This window comes from Ambystoma mexicanum, chromosome 11 (genome assembly GCF_040938575.1).
Source record: "Ambystoma mexicanum isolate Mex_15411 chromosome 11, UKY_AmexF1_1, whole genome shotgun sequence".
Classification (NCBI taxonomy): Eukaryota; Metazoa; Chordata; class Amphibia; order Caudata; family Ambystomatidae; genus Ambystoma; species Ambystoma mexicanum.
Genome location: NC_090934.1, coordinates 545,153,780 through 545,175,186, shown reverse-complemented (window position 1 = coordinate 545,175,186; position 21,407 = coordinate 545,153,780). Strand labels below are relative to the sequence as shown.

At 42.1% G+C, this 21,407-nt stretch overlaps 1 protein-coding gene across 1 annotated transcript in view; it reads left to right on the top strand.

The window, feature by feature from the left end:
- Window positions 1–21,407, top strand: part of CD44 (CD44 molecule (IN blood group)) — a 203,465-nt gene that overhangs the window by 127,449 nt on the left and 54,609 nt on the right. Inside the window, exon 2 of the mRNA XM_069623363.1 lies at window positions 10,370–10,535. Within this exon, the coding sequence (XP_069479464.1) occupies window positions 10,370–10,535 (166 nt within the window). The remainder of the gene's footprint in view (window positions 1–10,369; window positions 10,536–21,407) is intronic.

Sequence of the window (21,407 nt, the reverse complement as noted above, 5' to 3'; positions counted from 1 at the left end):
TCGGCCGGTAACGGCACTGGGGCCTGGCGTTAAAGCCCTGGTTTCACTCAGACCTATAACCTGGATCCTGGACTGTTACGAGTTGCTGCTGTTACAGGCTGCTGACACAAGTGACACAAGTGATATTATTATAATATGGTAGTATTTGCCATAGCATGTGAAGTTGGAGGAAACACGTTTTAACAATTGCTCTCAGTTATGGTTCTAGTGTGAGGTTACTGTCCATGGTTTTCCCAAGGTTTCTTATTGTTTCTTTTAGCTTAATGTACCTTTCACAAAGGGGGAATAAAGACTGACATGCAAATGTATATTCCTCCTTTGTGAACAGTAAAATGAGCTAAAAGCGATGGCTGCGGACTCTCAAAGTGTGAAGAAACCACAGACGAGGTTATCATGCCATGTTATTTCTAGGGAGGGGCGCCTGCTACCTTTTTTGCATTTTTTTAATGAACTTGGGGTTGGTCATCCTAAGTTACCTGGGGGAACCCAGACGTGGACCCATTGCTCACTGTGCTCAGAGAGGCACAGCTCCACCTCACTGATGAGGCCCAACAAGGCTGAAACACGTGTCTGGGTTTGCTTTTGGTACTCTTGTTCAAAAGACGTTTGCATGGCATTTCGGTGCTGGACTGCCCTTGTGGGCAGGACAAAGACTGATATGCAAATGGCTATTCCTCCTTTGTGAAATGTACAGTAAGCTAAAAGCAATGGCTGCAGACTCTCAAAGTGGGAAACAACTACAGAACAGGTTATCATGCCATGTTCATTCTAGAGAGGGGTGCCTGCTACCTTTTTTGTATTTTTTTAAGGAACTTGGGGTTGGTCACCCTAAGTTACCTGGGGGAACCCAGACGTGGACCCCTTGCTCACTGTGCTCAGAGAGGCACAGCTCCACCTCACTGATGAGGCCCAACAAGGCTGAAACACGTGTCTGGGTTTGCTGTTGGTACTCTTGTTCAAAGGACGTTTGCATGGCATTTCGGTGCTGGACTGCCCTTGTGGGCAGGACAAAGACTGATATGCAAATGGCTATTCCTCCTTTGTGAAATGTACAGTAAGCTAAAAGCAATGGCTGCGGGCTCTCAAAGTGGGAAACAACTACAGAACAGGTTATCATGCCATGTTCTTTCTAGAGAGGGGTGCCTGCTACCTTTTTTGTATTTTGCTAGGAACTTGGGGTTGGTCCCCCTAAGTTACCTGGGGGAACCCAGATGTGGACCCCTTTCATCCGAGGCCCTTCCCATTTTTGTTTTATGTGGGGCTGCACTTCCCACTCTGTCCGCCTTAGAAATGGAAAGGGACTTAGTCCCTTTTACCTGTAGGAGTGGCCATCTTTTTAAAAAAAATCCCCCCTCGGGAGATTAGCTGCGCAAGCAGCACGAATCTCACGAAGGGACAAAGGAAAGCCATTTGCATCCTGGATTAACCCCGGGATGCGAATGGCTTCCACACCCCGTCGGCGGAGGGGCAGACATGGCCAGTAACGGCCCACAGCCCTCGCAGAGGCTCCCCTCCCATGGTCTGAAAGCCACACTCTTCCACTCACCTAGGTCCAGCACTCTGCTGTGGCTGCTATGTTTGTGTACATCAACTACCCAAAATCAACTAAAATAAAATAAAATATAAGTGGTGCATTGTGTCCTATGGATCAAAGCACATAAATACTTTGATTCTAGCACCCCTTTCATTTGTTTCACAGTTCTACTAGTACCATTGCAGAAAGTGGTGTGGTTTCAAGACCTGACGCTGCAACACAGTGCGACCGACCGAGAAGACTCGCGTGAGCTGTGTCAGACCACACCCCAACCTTGAACTGTGGATTACCCACCTGTATGAGCACAAGGGACCTTCCTCTTCGTCATCTTTAAACGTTTGACACCCATTTCTAACCGTTTTTGCCTTGAAAACCACTGCGAAGGTTGAAACATGTGTCAGCAATTTCTAGACAATTCCTAATAAACATCAGTTTATGCTCACCAATCCAAATCTTGCAAGGTCTTTTTTAGAGAATTCACTCTCGATATTTGTACAGTGTGTAGCGCGATTGTGTCAGGTCTCGAAAACACACTGCAAATCTGATAGAACCTGACAGTGGGGCACTGTCCTTAGCAGACTGGGTGACATGCCACATGACACACAACCAATATATCTAGAAGTGCGGCAGTCCCGCAATTCCAATGGTCCCACTCTCCAGTACAAACCATCGCAGATAGAGTTGGGTACATTCAGCGAATCTGCAGGGCAAACAAAAGAGATGCGGTCATTGACCACCATTCGAGCCTCACCATGGACTGCAGACCTTTGTTGCCACCATGGACCTTATTTATGCTCCTCAGCTTTCAGATGAGTATTCACATGGAAACACCGCCCCCTCTGGCAGGAAACTGCAAAGTAACAATAGCCAGTCCAGCCATTCTGTGGCCCAGTAGCCGATGATTGAGGCACCATTTAGGGAGCAACTGCAATCCACTGTGCTCCCCTTGCAAATCCCATGGCTGCCATTTAACTGATTAATACGAGGTAGCAGACCTATTGTAGGCTGTCTGTATCGACTCCTGGTGGCATTAGCATTGTCAATAGCTTTTTAATATCTTTATTCATGTAATTAGGTGTTAGAGATCAAGCAAAGTCCCTTTGTGTGTTCAAATCAGGGTGTGAAAGGGTGCATGATGTCACTCACACATGTACCCCTTAGATTTCGATTACCACAGTGATGTGGTCGTCAGGTCCCTCATTAAAGAAGTGTACGTTGTACCGCTTACCCTGCACATTAGTATAACACAGTTGTTCTCAAACTGTGGGTCTGGCGGCAGGCCCAAGGATGTCCGGGGACGGGGGGGGCGCAAGACTCTTTAAAAAGGGACCACAGTGACTGCTTGCAATGGAAAATATAAGCAGTGATAGTTTTTTAGAGGGGAAAAGAAACAATATTTGGATTCATAGGGGGCTCAGTATGAAAATGTTTGAATATCACTGGCTGACAAAAGTGGGCAAAAGGAATCCCCCTTTCCGTAATTCCTAGCGTATTCCTGCTAGCTTTCTGCAAGGGCACCCCTTGCAAATGTCCCTTTTGCTGGTGGGGCGCAGAGCACCAGCGCGTCTCATGCAGCCTCGTGTGCCCTGCAACAGGCGCACACCTGCACAGTATCGGCCCTCAAATAGAAATCTGGGTCTGGATTATCGAAAAATCACAGCAACGGAAGTGCATTTTGCACGCGCACTAATGTTATTCCTTGCCTGCAACTACTGCTTGTGTATGCGAAAAATCAATGTGGGCTCTCTCATGATTTTTCAGTAAGCACCCGCACCCCCCCCCCCTGGCCCCTGGTTAATGCAGAAGTGGGGATGCGTGCTTTCAAATGCCAGCAGCCAGCTCTGTGTATTGTTTATATATATATACGCATCCTAACTTTACGCTCAAGCCACCAGCACCAGGATGCAGTACTGTGGCGTGCTGCATATCACCAGGCCTGTAATAACAGTGCATTGCTTCTGTGCGCTTGCCCCCATCTCTCATCTTCCATTTGCGGGACAGGGCTATAACGAGGAGCCAGTCCCCTTGAGCGTCGTTCTGCCCAGCTGGATCAGAAGAAGCTTAATGTAATTACATCAGGGTTAATGAGCAAAGTGGGATGAGCGCCCACCCCAGGGATCCATACTTAACTTAGAGGCCATGGGCTGAAAGTCTACATTTACATTAATTAGAAGTGTAGTTCGGTGAAGTCTCACTGGTCCCCTTACATGCGGCGGAACACGGTATGCTCCGCAAGTCTCGAAATCACAAATCCATGAGCAGGAGCTCGAACCAACAATGTCAGGGGGGGAACCAGGAGCGAGTAAACAGTGCACTGCAACAACTTTCACAGGACAGGCAAACTTTACCTTTTGCCCATTATGTAGGCTCCATTATGTGTTCTAGATGGGTCCTAGTTCTTCATAAACGTTTTCAAATACTCAAAAGTTAGTGTCACACATGTATGTCAGTAAGGCACCAGGTGGCTTTGAAGCCGAAAGTAGCTCATGGGAGAAGTTAGTTTCAATCTAACCAGGCTCTCTTAGTCTAGAAACAGGAGCTAGGAAGCGCCTAGCTCCCGGCAATGTTGGACCCTACATACACGTGAAGGGCGCCGGTCTTAAGAAATGACAGAGCAAAGTAACAAAGACAGAATGGACAGAAGCAGCGTTAGCGCCAGGGAGAACTGTGTCTGTGCTTTGTTGATGAGGATATCGAGTTCTCACAATGTGCAGTCAGAGAAGGAAGCAGGAATCAAGCAACACGTAAGCAGCTGTCTTCATGAACTCTCATGCCCCACTTTCTTAATACCACTGAAGTCTAGAGTGTTTGCAGCTGGAGCATTTGAAAACCGTAGTTGTGTTGAGGTTTCCTTGAATCAGCCCGAGAAAGCATGCTGAACTAATCCAGGGCGCATTCTCTAAGTATTGAAATCATTCGTGGAAATCATGCATTTCGCAGCAAAACGTTGAACAAAACTGTGTGACTATGTGAAATGTGCACTCAGGTCAGCAGAGCAACGCTTGAAATACAGCTCCAAAAGATGCCAACTCACCAACAGTACACAGGAGCATTTTGCCCAAAGAAAAGCAATGAGGATTTGCAAACAATATACATACCCGTATTGCCCTGCTTTCAAACGTGTTCTGCTGAAATCAGATCATAAGGTCTGTTCATCTTTCCTGCTTTTTGTAATTAGGCTAGCCTCACAACTACATAACAGCATTTCTACTGTAAAACACATTTTCATGCTGCCAATGTCCCAGAAAATCATGAATCCTGCCTCAACAATATGTGCCCACCCTTCCCAACTTTTATTCCGCTAGTGCTCTAATCAAATCCGGCAGTCTGTCTCAATATATGCCCTGCTGCCCCAGTTCTGCATCATGCCACTCTGAGTAGCCACAGACTGCTCCTTTGCCCCAGACACATGCACACACACACACACGCACACGCACACGCACACGCACACATACACAAATATACACACACATACATGCAAACACGCTTTTAAACACACTTTTTGATGAACCTAAAGGGCAGGAATGGTTATTTGTTTTCCCAATGGACATTGTGAAACATTAGATAGTGTTTAACTGTCTTCATAAGTTCAAGGCATTGCCAGAAGGGCCTCTGTGATACACCCATCTGCTTGTAGTCTTCTTTTTACAAACGTATGTATCTTTCTGTTATGTAGAATGTACACAACCTTTGTACATGAAACAATCCGCACTAACACTTAAGGAGGGCTGGGATTGTTAGAGGGGAAAGGACTACCCTTGCATTGTTTGCTGTGCCTGCTGCCCGCGATAACCTCACGGAAATGTTGTGGGGAGATAACACTTCAAATGGTGGCAGGCGGGCTACCTACAAAGACTTTATGTGGGTAGAACAAACTTACTTGCATCAAGCCCTCTTCTCGTCTTAACCAAGGAATGTTTTTAGGAACTAGTGTCAAATTCATCTAAAATATTCCAATTTAAAGCACATTCTGCCACTGACATTGCCCAAAAACATGATAGGATTTGGAGATAAAAAGCACATTTTAATGGACAACATAGTAATTCTTAGGTTAGGATGAGGTGAACTTTGTCAGTTGCTAGTTCATGGTGTATGTCCAGCGGCTAATACCATAACCCCATCTAAAAATGATGGGCACTGCAGTTGGAGTGTCTTTGTGGTGTCAGTGGGCAGTCAGAACTGACTGGAAAGTGTGGACCATGAATGCATCCCACGGCCTAGTGCCACCTGACCTAGCATTACTTACCCCAACATCACATAATATGGCACAACAAGTCGTAAGAGCTGAAGAAAAAATGCTTTACATGGATATGAACAAATTAATGTGACCAACTTCAATGTTTCCAAAGTGCACAAGGTTAGACCTAGGTATTAGGTGGTCTTTTGGCCATGGTAGGGAACACATAACCACCACAAAATGACTCTACCTCCCACTATTTCTGACAACAAATCTCGTCACAAAACTATAGCCTCCAAACAACACAGCTTGCACAATGGAACTTTCACCACCCGAAGACAAGTGTCTAGCCTAAATGTTCCTAAACACTAGAGTAAACCTGCACAGACAGACCAACACAACACTCCACACCCCTTAAACACCACTCTGACAAACACCAAAGACAACTGCACAATTTACATTAGCAACATGAAGTGTACATTAACAACTGCTCCAGACAACTCACAAAATACATAAAAAGTACAAAACACATATATGTCTATCTTTTTTAAGATCTGCACACAGCACTATTGTAACAGAGCAACCTTGGTGTGCCCCCCCTCCGTTAGTTTCTTAACCCACCTCTTGCAGATGATGACGCTCCAAAAAATGTGAAAATGGTAGCAAGTGTGCTGTGCAAAACTCAGTAATGTAGCAGAACAGGGCCTATTGAAGAGATTCTCACATTCTCTCATGGGGCAGTACTCTGGACAGCCCAAGCAACTTTGTTGATTGGCAGCAACAGGGGAGGAAATGAATGTTGGTTCTTCCTTGCACTAGAATCTATCGTACAACTGCCTTGCTCATAAGACTAAATATTTGCCTGTCAAATCAAGTGATGTGGGGCTGAGGGGGTCGGGGGGCAGTGCAAAAAAAGCAATTCTAGGTGACAGCCTTGGTGGCCACTAGAAGAGGAACATGGAGGGACAGCATATTGCCCCCAAAATTTAATCCACAGTAAGGTAGTCTTTGTTCAAACAATGTGAATTAAATTACCTTTAAAGACTCCAAAATGTTCAGTTAAGTCACAGTGAGATCACATCATTTGCCCAGGAACACGCCGTTTGGTTAAGCAGCGAATCTGGGAATTTAAATGACTCTGCAATTTAGGCACATGACCACATACCTTCAGAGCTTTACTTGTTAAAAAATGTCCGTTTTAACTTTCAAGGACTGTTATAGTTTTGTTGTGTACCGTTTACCTGCAAAACGCACAACTCACACAGTAATGCAAACTAATAAACAGCAGCCGAATAAAGGCTATAGGGACAGAGGGAGGTTTAACACCTCCTCCAGAGCACGCCTTCAAAAACCTTAAGTCAGGCCAAATCAGTCTACTCCAGCAATTCGAGCCTATATGTAACGGTGGACTACCTTTAATTTCACAAATTCAGTTAACTGTGATAACGTGAATGCACAATATTTTCTTAAGATTATTTTCATTTGTGATTTAAATGTCCTACATTTCTCGCCAATTCTATTTTTTAATGCAATCATTTTATTTTTACTTGTTATCATGAAGCCAAGATAGATTAGGTTGTCAACCACTTCTATCTTTCTGTTATTACTCGCCCAAGTAGTCCCACCTTTGTTTCTTATCACCCAGAAAAATGACAATTTGAATTTTACAGGATTCATTTCTAAACCATTAGACATCAACAATTCACTGAAACAGTGAAGGCTTCATTGCAGACCTAATGGAATGTGATCCAGGAGTATAAAGTCTTCTGCATACGAAAGCCACCTGATTTGCATTTGACCTATTTTTGGCATAAGCGGATTGGGTTTATCTATAGTTTCCCTCATAACTGCCATATATAAATTGAATACATAGGGCTCAAGTACGCACTCTCAAACCCTGATTCAAACCGATGTTTGCCTTTAATGGTTTTGACAGAGTACCAGTCATATCCAATCTTACTTGTCATTTATTGCTCGTATGGAATGAAGCATATTTAATAAACTGTTGGGAATATTCAATTTCCGTAATTTGTTCCAAAGATTGTTCATTATCACTTTATCAAAAGCGGCTGTCATTGTGACGAATCAACTTCCGGGGCACCAGTGGTCCAGGGATAAATATCGGTTTCTAAACCATCAATCAGCCCTACACCTCTAGTACACCAGAAGGGATCCGAAAAGATTGGAAGCAGAAGCAAATTATAAACCTCCTTGTCCAATTTTGGTAAGGTGGATGGAACGGCAGGCTTATCTTCAAAAGGACGTGGATCGTTGGTTAGTTGCAACACAGCGAAAATACAATTTTTACCCAGTGATAAAAGGGACTGTCCAGACAAGGTTGAATGCAAATATCTACTTTATTATTATCACAACAGACCGTTCTAGTGACACTACGAAATACAACCCACCTTGTAGAGGAATGCAGGGATCAGACAGTTGCAACAAAGGAAAAGGGATGCACTCTGGATACTGACAGGAGGGTAGTCGGTATAGTAAATAATCACAACAGTTCAAGAATATTTGGCTTCAGCAGAAAGGGAGCAAACTATTTTCAGAAAAAATCATTGAGCTGAGTAAACATTGTGGCTAAAATATCTTGTACCAATATTATAACTGGGAATAAAGAAACATATGTTAGAAAATTCAAATATGTAAAAAAATAATTGTCAAAATTAATGACATTATTATACTAAAACAATGAAAATACAATTTCCTCCCTTAATTCTGACAGTGTGCTGGTGGGGGAAGAAGGAGCAGGATTTCCAATATGTGGAGTACTGCAGCAATGGCACCCTTTGAACATAAAATAAACCCATTTTAATAAATGTATGACTTTTTCGAAAATGAATTTATTGTAGGTTTATGGTGGCCACACTTTTCTTTTTACTTTTCTTTGATAATTTCCTATATGATTGTATCTACATTTATGGTTACCCTTAGGTTCTGAGAACCCTTGGAACAATGCAGTGGCCTTTTATGTTGACATATTTTCTACAAATATCTCTTACTGCCTCTGCATCATAACTATGCGTGTTTTTAGAAATATGTCACATTTCAAGTGAAAGGAAGTTTTTATTTTGTTAACATTTATTAAAATGTTTATTGTTATCATGACAGAATGCACAAATCAAACAGCACCAAATGTATCACCCTTTTTACAATAAAAGCGAAGTATTTCGATGGTTAACTCGGGGTCCCACAATGTATAATTAATTGTTCTAATGGTAAATACACATAACAGGTGCTTCGAATTTGTTCTGCTTTACTCCTCAAATAGTACAGAAACACAGTTTATATTTAACCCTCACCAGTTACCTGTCTGAAAGCTTTCTCCATGATGAATTTGCAAAAAACAAGAAGGAAAGAAACATGTTCAAGACGCCTCCAGTGTGTTTTATGCACACCATTTTGCTTGCAATATACTTACATTGTTAGGGATTGCCTAGCAATCAGATGTGTGTAATCGTTGTTCAGAAATACTATTTGGGATGCAGCATTGGAAGTATTTACACCAAGAGAATATATATGATGACACATCAACAAACTGATGAGCAGAAGAAGTATATTTACATTATAAAAAAGATGACCCATTCAGTGTTTTTTAGTTTTGAATTGTAGCCTAACATGGCTAAACACTTTGAAGAAATACTTTTATGTTTAAGAAATGGGCAATGTTTTTTAAATTAAACGTATAGTTCTAAAAATGCACTCACTAAGGGTTGTTCGCCGGTCCAAGGTCCACCCAACAGCGCTTTAAAGTGTTCTAGGTGTTTACATGTGCATTATTATTATGATAGCATTATTATGGTACTTATTGAGCGTGGACCTAGCTTCGAGAAGCAACAGAGCACTTTACAGAGGTACACAACAATACAGGTACCATAATGGAGTGCTTACCAGAGGTGCAATAGTACATATGCATAACAGAGCGCTTTTTAGAGGTAAGAACAGAACAGATCTACAGCGGAGGGTAGGATACAGAGGGGCAGAGAGAAGGGGTGCAGCTGTACCGGGTGGCCGGGAGAGAGGGGCGGGTGTCGTCTAGCGAGTCAGGTGGCGTGAGGGGCGATGTGATGGCCTAGGTATTGAGGAGGAGAGATTCCTTGAAGGGGTTTGTCTTGAGTTCTAAATTGTAGGAGCGTGGGGGCAAGTCTGATGCTGACGGGGAGGGGGATCAAGAGTCTTGGGGTGTAGGCAGAGAAGTCTTGTTTTCTGGTCCTTTCCTTATTGCAGTAGCAGATTTCAAGTCTGCAATGCATATATCCAAGCCCACACAACGTGTGTAGAATGTAATGCTTATTTTCATAGTTGTGGTGCACTTCCTGTTCCTCTTTATTTTTAAGCAGCATATTTTTATCACAGCATTTTAACCCATTTTTGTCACTTAGCTACTTACTTCCACAACTGCATTTGTGCTGCATCTAAACATTTACCAGATTATTCCTTTGCTAATAAAGCAGAAATAATTGAATATTGATTCTACATTTGATCTTGTATCACATGTTATTGAGCGTCCTCAGCGCCTTTGTCATTGTTTAACAATGAGCCTGCACAATCTTTACATATGTAGGGGGCCAGCTTTTAGCTGAGCTCTCACTCTTACCCTTGTTACTGATGCCAACTGAGACCTAATTTCCACTCTTTCTCCTCCATCCCAGCTTTAAATATAAGCTGTAGGTTTCAGGGGGTCTTCCACGTGGAGAGAAACGGACGCTACAACCTTGCCCGGGAAGAGGCTGTGCAACTCTGCGAGGTACTCAACACCACCTTGGCGACCATGGATCAAATGATTGCAGCAAGGGAGGCTGGCTTTGAAACCTGCAGGTAAGCACTGAGAAGCAAATGGGATGTGAAAATGAGGCCTTAGTATGCTCTCAAGTTAGGTTTCTGGGCCTTCCTGTTTAACATTGTCTTTTCTTTCGTTCTTCCGCTTCCCATACTCAAATACCTTTTACTTCCCCCTTTCTCCAAGGACTATGTTCTGGTTAATTCTGGCATGGGCACACTTCTGCATCTTCCAGATATGGCTCGGCACTCTCAGGCCACTTAATGGTGATTTGGACAGTATAAAAGCATCAGAACATTGCATAGCAGCATAACACGTGTAGAGATGTGAAAACATGCAAGAGCAGCCAAGTTAGATGTATTTCCTTTATCTGAAACTATCAGTTTATTCAACAGTCATAAATAAATAATATATCACATTCTCCAACCCATCCTCAATCATGTCATTGGTGTGGGTTTCAAAACCAAGCCGAGCCTGTCCATCCTCATAAATTATAACGCGCGGGATCGTACTGCTATTACGTGGGTGGAGCCGGGTATTGGGGAGGTTAGACATATGACCAATGTGCTCTGCCACAGAGCTAAAATAAAGTCAGGTATTGTTGCAAATGCATTGAGTATAATGTAGGCAGATGATGGGGAAGATATCTCCACGTGAATTGCAATGGTTTCTTAATGACAGAGAATATCTGATCTTGACTGGTCGCTTTTCTAAGATAATACTTTGGAACATTGCGAGGCTAACTAGGAAAGCTATGAGTTCTGTCTCAAAAATGAAATGTAAATGTATGGGATGAGATACAAAACATTCGAGACAATGTCAATCCACATTTCAAGTCTGCTACTAAAAAATCAGCACCGTGGAGAACACTTGCAGTAGAGCTTCAAATGCCTGTATAACCCTGGAGAGGTGGCAAGCTTGATCTTCGTCTGGATCGCTCTGATGGCTTGTGCGCCTCTTGGGCACAAGGGCTATCCCATATCTGTAACACTCAGACTTAAAATCAGTGAGCCTCATTTGCACGTTTGGCAGTATTCCAGTGATAAATCTGCAAAATAGTGTTTATATAGAATCTTTTATATTGAATGCGCATATAGCAAATATTTTATAGTGAAACCTTTTATAGTGAATGCATTTAGGGGTGTGGTAAAGGGTTCAATATTTTTGGAAAATGGTCGAGATGGGTTTTTAGTGGTGAGACCCAAAAAAGTGCATTTTCTATAAATGTTTTCAATTTAAAATATTCGAGAAATGTGCATTCAATATAAAATATGTCTATATAAAGACATGTAATCCCGAAATACCACCAAACTTAATTACTGTTACTGCTACATGGTCCCGTGGAGTTACTACAGGATTACAAGCAGTGACAATTCCCCATTTCTGGGGTCCATAGGACTACATTTGGGAGTTTTAGTGGATTTACCGCCTGCAGAGTTAATGCATGGTAAATCTGCCAATTTTGGCAGGTAAAGTGGAAGAGCTGGAGGTGAATCCGACACTTTTCTTCTGAGAATTGGTTGATTTACTGCACAGTAATTCCACAGGCAGTAAATTCACTACAAATTAAATTTGGCAGTGCAGGAAAAGGGGCAGTAATGGAATTATCGCCACTTTTTTCGCACACTGCCAAACTTGTAATGAGGCCAAATGTTTTCTTCTTTGTATTTTAGCTCATTTGGTGCATAGCTGACTAGGGACAATGCAGTACTATACAGTGTTGGTTGAACATTACAGCAAAGGTAAAAGTCAGGCCCAGAGGCGATACGTTTCGACTGTGGGTATGGGAGGTCCTGGCCCGCAGTTGTGGTTTTCTCCTGGGTGAATTAATGTCTGGGCAATGTACCTAAAGCTGCATTATCTCAGACCTGAGGCTATGGGTTTCCATGTAAAAGATAAGGCACGAGTCACGAGTGAGTCAGGAAGCGGAATATCTAGATAGCTCTGAATTGTGCATAGGGCAACTTCACAGAATGCACTCCACCACACCCAGTTGTGGTTAGAAACGGTACGATGTGGTGTATTGCTAAAATGAAAAATTGCCTTCTTAAGCTAACAATGCTGGTCTGAAATGGTTCTCACAGGTCATCAACAACACAACAAACTGTGTGTACAAATTAGTAAAACTGCAAAGTCAGTAACCCAATCATTTACTAATTGCAATGTATAAAGGAAAAAGGAATATCAAAACATTAATTCACCATATGAAATTCATCTCTATTATGTGGACCCTGTCTGTGTTTCATAAAACCAATGTGAACAACGACAATTGTGAAAAAGATACAAATGCACAATATAACAATTCACCACCACACTACACTCACGCTCATCCATTCATTCATAAAGTTCTTTGTGCAATCTTACATACATTATTAAGATGTCATATGCTACCACAGTCATAACAAAACCGCATTGGTAACACAATGTTCTTACTATTCTTATCAAGGAGGGTCTTAACACTGTTATCCAAAATTATAAAAGTAAGTGCATAATTTACAAATCCAATATTAGCCTCCCCAACATGTTTTGTTCCTGATCGGATAGGTGACCAATCACAGGAACTTCAGTGTCGTGTTTCTTAAACAACCATGAATGTGTGATCTATAGGCTACAGCAGTGTTTACTGTGGGACGACCCTCTCATACTGTCATGCTACAGATTTTGGCAAAAATTAGTAGTGCTCTATTGGGTAATTGTATATAAAACATATCCATGTAAAGAGAGTTGGATATAGACACTAAATAAATAGCTAACTATTAACTCTGATCTTCTCTTTCTAAAATTAACCATTGCAGTACAGACTCTTCTAATAGACAAGTGATGCAAAGTGTGTACACTTTGTCTTGGTGAGGGGAGGGGAATTGTTCTGTGGAGAAAGTAAAGATTCCGATTAAGCCAGTAAGACTGGGGCACTATCTAAATGCCTTTCAGAGGCACCAGCCTCTCTGTAAATCCAGTTATGTGTTTTACAGGCAAGCTAACTGAGTATGCCACTTTTCATACACCCTATTAGGGTGTAATTTATCGCACGGACATCCTGCAGTTCTTTCAGATCATCCCGGATACTTTTAAGATGAGGTCTCCATATTGGATGCCGACCTATGCCACAATATCTAGATTACTCTACAGTCCAAAGGTATAGTGATTGATGAAAGTGAGTAAGTAAATTATCATTCATACTGCACCTGCCACCACCACAGTGTTCTCCGGACACTGATGCTTGTCCGAGTATGTGCGTATTAGGAGTAGAGAAAGGGAGGACAGGAAAAGCAAGATCATAAACCAGTGAAATGAGCAGGGAAATGGAATGCAGGAATAGATAAGCTCATAGAAGTGACTCCTCCAAAAGTAAGCAATGGATAATGTGCAGGTGGTGCAGATAACGTTGTATCACGTTGCACACAGATCTTCATACTTTGTTAATCAGTACTCTTTTGTGGGTGTTTGGGTGCGTGATCACTCGAGATGTGTTTGGGCAATCCTGCGATTAGTGTTGCCTTATAAAAAGATGGGAAAGAAACCATGTCTCCATATTCCCTTATGTTTCCCGGTAAAAGATATCAATGAGCATTAGAATGCAGTACAACAATTTATTATTTCAATAAATAAATACGGGGCAGGCTAGCAGGCACTGTAAGGGAAGAAACACGAAACACACACACATGCTGTTGTAAAAACAACTTAACTAAAGGTGGCACTGAAAAAGTGGGTCTTAAAATGAATAAAAAACAAGGACAACGTTCCAGTACGTCTTAAGGCAATGCGTGGGGTTACCAATGTATAATAAACTTCTGGAACCACTCTCAAGTAGCCATAACACGCAATGCAGCTTCTGCTGAAACACCCTCAGCACAGTGGAACCTTAGACTGTGAATGGTTACCCTCTAGCACTCTCACGCGACAAAATGTAGAGGCGCTCTTCTATCTCCCTCGGTACCCGAAAATGAATGTTTTTCTCTTTCAACAGTGCATCCCAATGTGGACTAGACTCCCACTATTTCCTGGTAACTTCTTTTTTAAATACAGATGTGTTTTCTCTCCCTGTTGCCTTCCAACCTCCCTTGCTGATCTATGCTCCATCTGCGACTCCCTTGTGGAGAGCCAGATGGAATGATTTAGATCCAGGAGGATCATTGTACATGATTGCTCGGGGCTGGTGGGGGGGTCTACTTAAGCTGTTAACAGTCCCATAGATGATTGCCCACACATCGGAATGTGGCCTCCACTGCAATTCAGCAAGATATTTGGAGTTCTAAGTAGCCATTTTGATTTCTGAGTGTGTGATCAGATTTATAGCACTGGGTATCTGAACATTGCGTGATGACTAGGCCACTTCATAGCATCTCTGGAATTGTCCATCTGGACATGGCCTGCATGTGACCTTTCATCCTAATGTTGGTTGAAGAGGCACTGCTATGTCTGGTCTATGGGACTGTGTATCCCGTATAGTGTCTGCACGTCGATGCAGCTGTGATAGGGTCTGTGGGACCATGACATCAGCTTATTGTCTGTGAGACCATGAAGCTTGCCTAGGGTCTGAATCAAGTGACATGCAGTCTGGAAAGTATCTGCATAACAGCACACTCCCTTAGTGCCTTTGTGACCATGCATCCTGGATATATCTACATGACTATGAATCCTGGAGATTGTCCTTATAACGATTCAGCTGCACATAAATCAGATGCTCGACTTGAATCTCAAGTGAGACTGTTATTTATTTATTTATTGTGCATTTGTAAGGTGCTTATCCATCAAGTAAATTGTGTTTCAAAGTGCCCACACGGCAACAGGGAGGGGACATGGGAATGAAGAACAAATACAACATGAAAGATAGAGGCGGACCTACTAGGCCTTGTGAGAATTCAGAACGTGCTGTGGTGACAAAGGCCAGTGAGTGCCAAGGCAAAGGGCTGGGAGGGGAGGAGGCTGTAGGCGAATGGGTGTGGAAGGGCAGGACCTGGGAGGACACATAAGGGCCCTGGTCAACAATTTCAGCAACTGTGGGATTTAACAGAGGGGGAAGGAAGGGAAGAAGGAGGTGAAAAGGAAAGTCTTGAGGAGGAGCTTCTGGAATTTGAGGAGATCCGGCTCAAGACGAAGAGGAGGGGGAGGCTATTCCATAGGAGGGAGCCTGCTGAGGAAAGAGGTCAGCCACCAGCTCGCTGTTTGGTGAAGTGCTTAACACACACAGAGTTAGTGCCGGAGGAACGTAAAGATCTGGAGGGAGAGTATTTAGTGAGAGTAAGATTAGGTATGTAAATCCTTAATAGCATTATTGCAGTGTGAACACGGAAACAAAATGCAGGACATTCCAAGCAATCCTGGAACTGTGTTTCCCCGCCCCCATATCAGCAACCTTTATAGGTTTTCAGAACATTGACTGGAATAAAACGAGTGGTAGATTCTATAACTTCCCTAAGGAGGATTTCACTTCTGCACATTAGCACACAGGTCTTCTACATGGAGAAAGGCACACCTAGCCTTCCAAAGGCACTCCTTCAGTCTTCAAGAGATGTGCACCCTTAATGATGTTAAGACTGACAGTTTCTGGCACTGTTCATTTGAAGCTGCTTTTCTTCGCGATATATGGGTATATGTTTGGCTGTGCAGGCATATTTCTAAAATAACTTGCTAAGTCAGCAGAATGCAAAACATGTCAGTAAACACAGCATTAGTTGCCAAGCTCATTACTCTAGTCCTGACTGCAAGCATATCATTCAAAATGGAGTTCGCTCTACACTATGAGAGGCCTAGGACTGAATATACTGGCCTAGTCTTTCTCAAATCAATATACTTCTTCCACTTGCATTTACATTCACTTGCAACTACAATTCCCATCAACATTATTTGAAATGCTCCTTTACATATATTTGCTATTTCCTTCCACACAGCCAAGATGGTGATTTTGAAACCACGCAGCCTGTATACTGTGAGACCCTTAAACCTGCATAGTGCCTGCGAGATAACAAAGACCAGAGAGTGTCTACAGGAACATGAATCCCAGATATGTTCTGCAAGACTGTGCAGCCCAAATAGAATTCGTGAGCAGCTGCAGGCAAGGAAATGACAGGTAGCCGAGCAAGAGATGTATGCTTCACCCATGTCATCTGTTTACGACTGCTCTAGTCTAACTAAATTCAGAGGTTAATCTGAATCCAACATATTTGTACTTTTTAGCACACATTGACACTTTTCAAATTTCCTTTACTTAATTGGGTGCACCTTGTAGCACACATTGACACTTTACCAATTTTCATTAAGTAACTGGGACCTGTCCTTGGATACATTAGATTTAATGAACGAGGTGAATTGATTCCTACACCCAACTGCATGTGCTTCCTTTTTCACTGGTTAAGACCCCGCTTTAGTTGTCAGGTTTTTCAAGATAACATAAAAGCTTACCTGCTGTGTAAACATTGCATAGCCCTGTGTCACAGTCATGCCATTTTCTCCCTTTCTCTACAGCCAAGTCAGCCACTCACTACACATGTAATATTATAAAAAATATATGAAGAAAATTATTAAAGTTCCATATTTTCTTATTAATGGCAGGTTACATAGGGGTAACCTAGGCCAATGGGCTGTAGAGGCTCCATTTTGTGATATAAGGCAAGTAAACATCTTCCTTCTTGCTCCAGTTGGGCCAGCCAAATAATCCCAGGCTGAACATTGAGCAGCTCGGTAGGAAAAGCTGAAATCAACATGATGAGTAAAGTGCAGCAGCAGTGGGAGGAGGCTTCTGCAGGGACAGGCCTGAATGATCCATCCCAAGTCTTCTGCACTCCGCCGCCTGTGAATAATATCCGGTGGAAGGTTTCTGTGGGAAACCACCAGTTTGGCAGGAGGCACATGATCCAGGCTTTACATTAATACTCTTCCAGGCTCTTTCGAAATACTGGAGTATGGCTTTGTTTCCTTCACAGTAATGAAGACAGAAGCACAGCATTAACACATCTGTTTCCGAAACAAAGTCTATCGACCATTGTTGAACACTGATACTGCACTAAAAAGTTTCAAATGTTCACAAGTAGGCCATATGGGCCGAGTTAACATCTAGGCAAAGGAATCAAACAATCCCTTCCATAACATTTGGAAGTCCTCCCAATGTTTTGGAAGTAAAATGCACCCACGCGGAAAACAATATGAGTAATATTTTGAAGTCAATATGTGATTAAGACGTTAGAATGCCCTTCCCTTCTGTGTTTCAACTCTGAGAAGGAAATGGAAAATGAAGTAGCAATTGGATTTGTAAAACATTTAATATGGCCACACCAAGTGAAGGGGGAGGAGGGGCATCAGGAATATCTTTGGGGGCTTTTCTGAGATTGGAGCACTTAATATGGGCATCCTTAGAATTCTGGTAAATATCATTTATAAAACCATTTGGAGGAATTTAACATCTCCTTTCTAGACAGCACACATTCGATCAAGCATCAATTCTGTAGCAGATTTATTTATTCCTATGTTATGCTATCTGGCTTCTAGGGGGAGATATCCAGAACACTTTTACTCATTTCCTGTCACTTTTCTAACTTCTCTTCCCCTTTTAGGGGCAATGGTAGCCCCTTTTGGGACTTGCTGAAGTTGTGTAGCTCCCACAATCCTCCACAGAGCACCATCATATGTAATCATACATGTATTCGTTTTTTTATAAAAGTGCCATTCATGTCACTGACTGGTAGCTCCAATTTGCTCTATGTGTACAGGATTGCATGCAGACAACTAAGAGTTGTCATGTGGTTTATTTGGAGATGGGTCCTAGTGTCTTGTATGCGAGGATGTTTTTGGAGCATGTAGTGGTGGAGCAGGTAGGTGGTATCCTATTTATGGGACTTAAATAAAGGGACTTCATAGCAACCTGCATTTTATGGGTAACGGATCTACCTCGAAAAGCTGACATTTTGTGATTTGCCTCTGTACTGGGACATCATTATGGTGGGAACAGGGAAAATATTAATACCTACTAGATTACACTACATTTAGATGTGAGCCCACCTTTTTTCATTTATACTGTCAATCATCTGATTGAATGTGTGGTATTTTATGGCCCGGAGCCCAACCTGGGTGATTAACTAAGTTTTGGGTACAGCCTTTGCCTGTCTTGCTACTGCTTTTCTCTTTACCGGTAGGGCATGTTGAATGAACGAGTGATTGGAAAGCGGTGTGGTGTTTGTTGTTGAAGGACAGATGAATATGTTCTCTATAGCTACTGACCCTCACCAAGGTCTAATACCTCAAAGGTGAAAAGTATTATTCACTGAGACAACCATACCTCCCATATCCTTCGCAGGGGCAGCAAATGCTGAACACGATGTGAGCTAAAGATGGTGAGAATGGCCAGGAAAACAAGAAAAACATATATATCCATTCAATAGACATGACACACACTCACATTGAAGAAAATGCACTAGGTCAAGTATGCATTTATACATGAAGGATATTAACATTGCAATCATAAAGACATGAAGAACATAACATAAGCAATATATATAAGCCAAATCCAACACCAATGACACGCAAATATAGCCGCTAACATAGAAATGCAAGAGACACATAAGCCATCTTTTCCAAAATGGAAGTTGCAGCAAGCCTTTTTAATACCTACAACTCTCAAGACTCTCAGAGAGCACAGGATGCTGAAATTACAGAAATAGCAGATCCGTGCAGAGATCAGAGAGCAGCTTGGAGTGCAAGCTAAGGTTATGAAGAATTTAAGGAGGGTCTGCGAGTTGCACAGAAGACACCAGATCATGATTCCCAGTGCGCAAGAAGTATACCTCCAAATTAATTAAAGTCTGGAATAGTACAACCCACTGTTATGAGCCAGGTGCAGGATAATTATAAGTTAAAAGACATCATGAAGAATAAGCTCAAGAGTGCCCCCAGAGGTAAAACAAAATGTGACACTCACGCCAATATTAGCTAAAATATTTATAAATGCAGGGTGAAATAAATCCAAACATGGTCCTATCACTTGTGACTCATAATTCAAGAACATTGTCTATTCATTGGTACAGACACAGATACGCCACCTGCTTTACTCCTCGTGCACATTTCCAGACACAAGGTGCCTTACAAGGTTAACTACAAAGCTGATCACCCTGGCTCATGGCCTAGGAGATGAGGGATGATATTTCTCTGGAAGTAAGACAAGCAGACCATAGACTCCTCTTTCCTTACTCCCTTTTGGCTCATGTTTTGACATCTTATCAGTTATCCACGGTTGGTCAGTAGAATGCCAACTAATCAGGACACTCAGTGCTAGGCACCCAGTGCGTATTGCATCAACCAATAGTCAATTGTAATGATGATGTATTTTAGATTTGATCAATTCAGTGGTGGTATCAGGAGGAGTCATCAGTTAAGAACTATCCAATTAAAGGCTTACTATACAGTATATATAAGGACAGAGGTAAGTTTGTCTGATGCAGTAATGCGCAGTAGAGTCTGCCCCAACGTACAGAATGCTCATCTAGAGGGAGCTGTTGCCTTCGGATTTACAGTGGTCCAATTTGCATAGCTTCACCTGTTGTCACTGCTAGGGGGAGCTGTAGGCTTAGGATATATAGCGGTCCTACTGTGTGAATGAAAACCTGCACTTTGGGCAGTGTAAAAAGGCTGTTACACTTGTACTTATGTAATACACATATAGTTACTAATAATGTCCAATCCCCTCACCCCGTAGGTATTGTATTATGATGTTGTCCTTATGATGTGTTTTTGGCATAAAATATGATGTTTTTTATGAAGATCTACGAGAGTCACAAGATTTGTTGCTGGTATGCTGTCCCTGCTTTATTTTGGATGTTAATAAAGCTGGGGTTTGCCTCTCACTTTGTCTATTTCTGCTATTGAGTGCAGGATTTCCCAGCCTCTGCAAAAACTGGGGTTTTCCAGGCCACCTTAATAGTGTGCTGATAGGGGCATCCCTTGTTATTTTACAGAGATCCCCTCAATAACCTTACCCTCATGCCAACAAATAATGGCACTTTCTATAAGAAACCAGCTTTCACTTTAGTCCATAGGCAACAAGGCCAGGAGACTTGGGATCCCAACATCCATTGACGTCAAAAGTTCCCATAGTGTTAGATTTCCTGAAGAGGGCATATCCAGACCCCCAAATCAATTTATGTACTCATCGTGTGGTGTTGGCATGCCAGATGTTCAATATATATATTCATGAAGTATTTGTCACTTTGCCATAAGGAAAGCAGGGATGAAATTGCGCACTCTGGCCCATGGTCTCCTCTACTAGAGCTGAACTAAGTAGGCATTAGAGCTGCCCCTGTACCACCAAGGACCAACTAAACAGCATGGCACATTAAGTGATCTTCATTTGGAACTGCTGATGCACAAAACTAGTTTGTATTGCTATCCATCACTGTACATTATTTGTTTTCAATGACCACGGAAAACAAGCCATGAAAATGAACATTTAGAATGTGTCTAGGCCATTGTGTATGCTATGTTATTATTATTATTATTATTTATTATTTGTTATTTATTGTAATTTACTTTACGGTAAACCCTCCACAATACAACCATGAAACAATCCACTGATTAACACATTTCCATGTTTAAAATACAGCAAATTATTTGCATAATGCATACAATCAATCACTTACCAACCAAAAGAAGACCACTAAAATGTAACCAATGTTAAAAACATCCTTATTTTAATCCGCCCAGTTTTTCAAGGCTAACACAATTAGTGTAATTTGATACCCATTCCTCAAACGAGTTCAAAACGTTTCAAATATGAGAGTATGCATTTCCTGCACAAATTGTCCAATTACTGTTTTTCTCAAGTCCACCATTACTGATTAATCAATGTAAAAATGCTTTATGGCCTACAGGTTCTAAGCCTTCTTATATAAGCCCTGTGTGTGCAAATAATTTCTAGAGTCTCT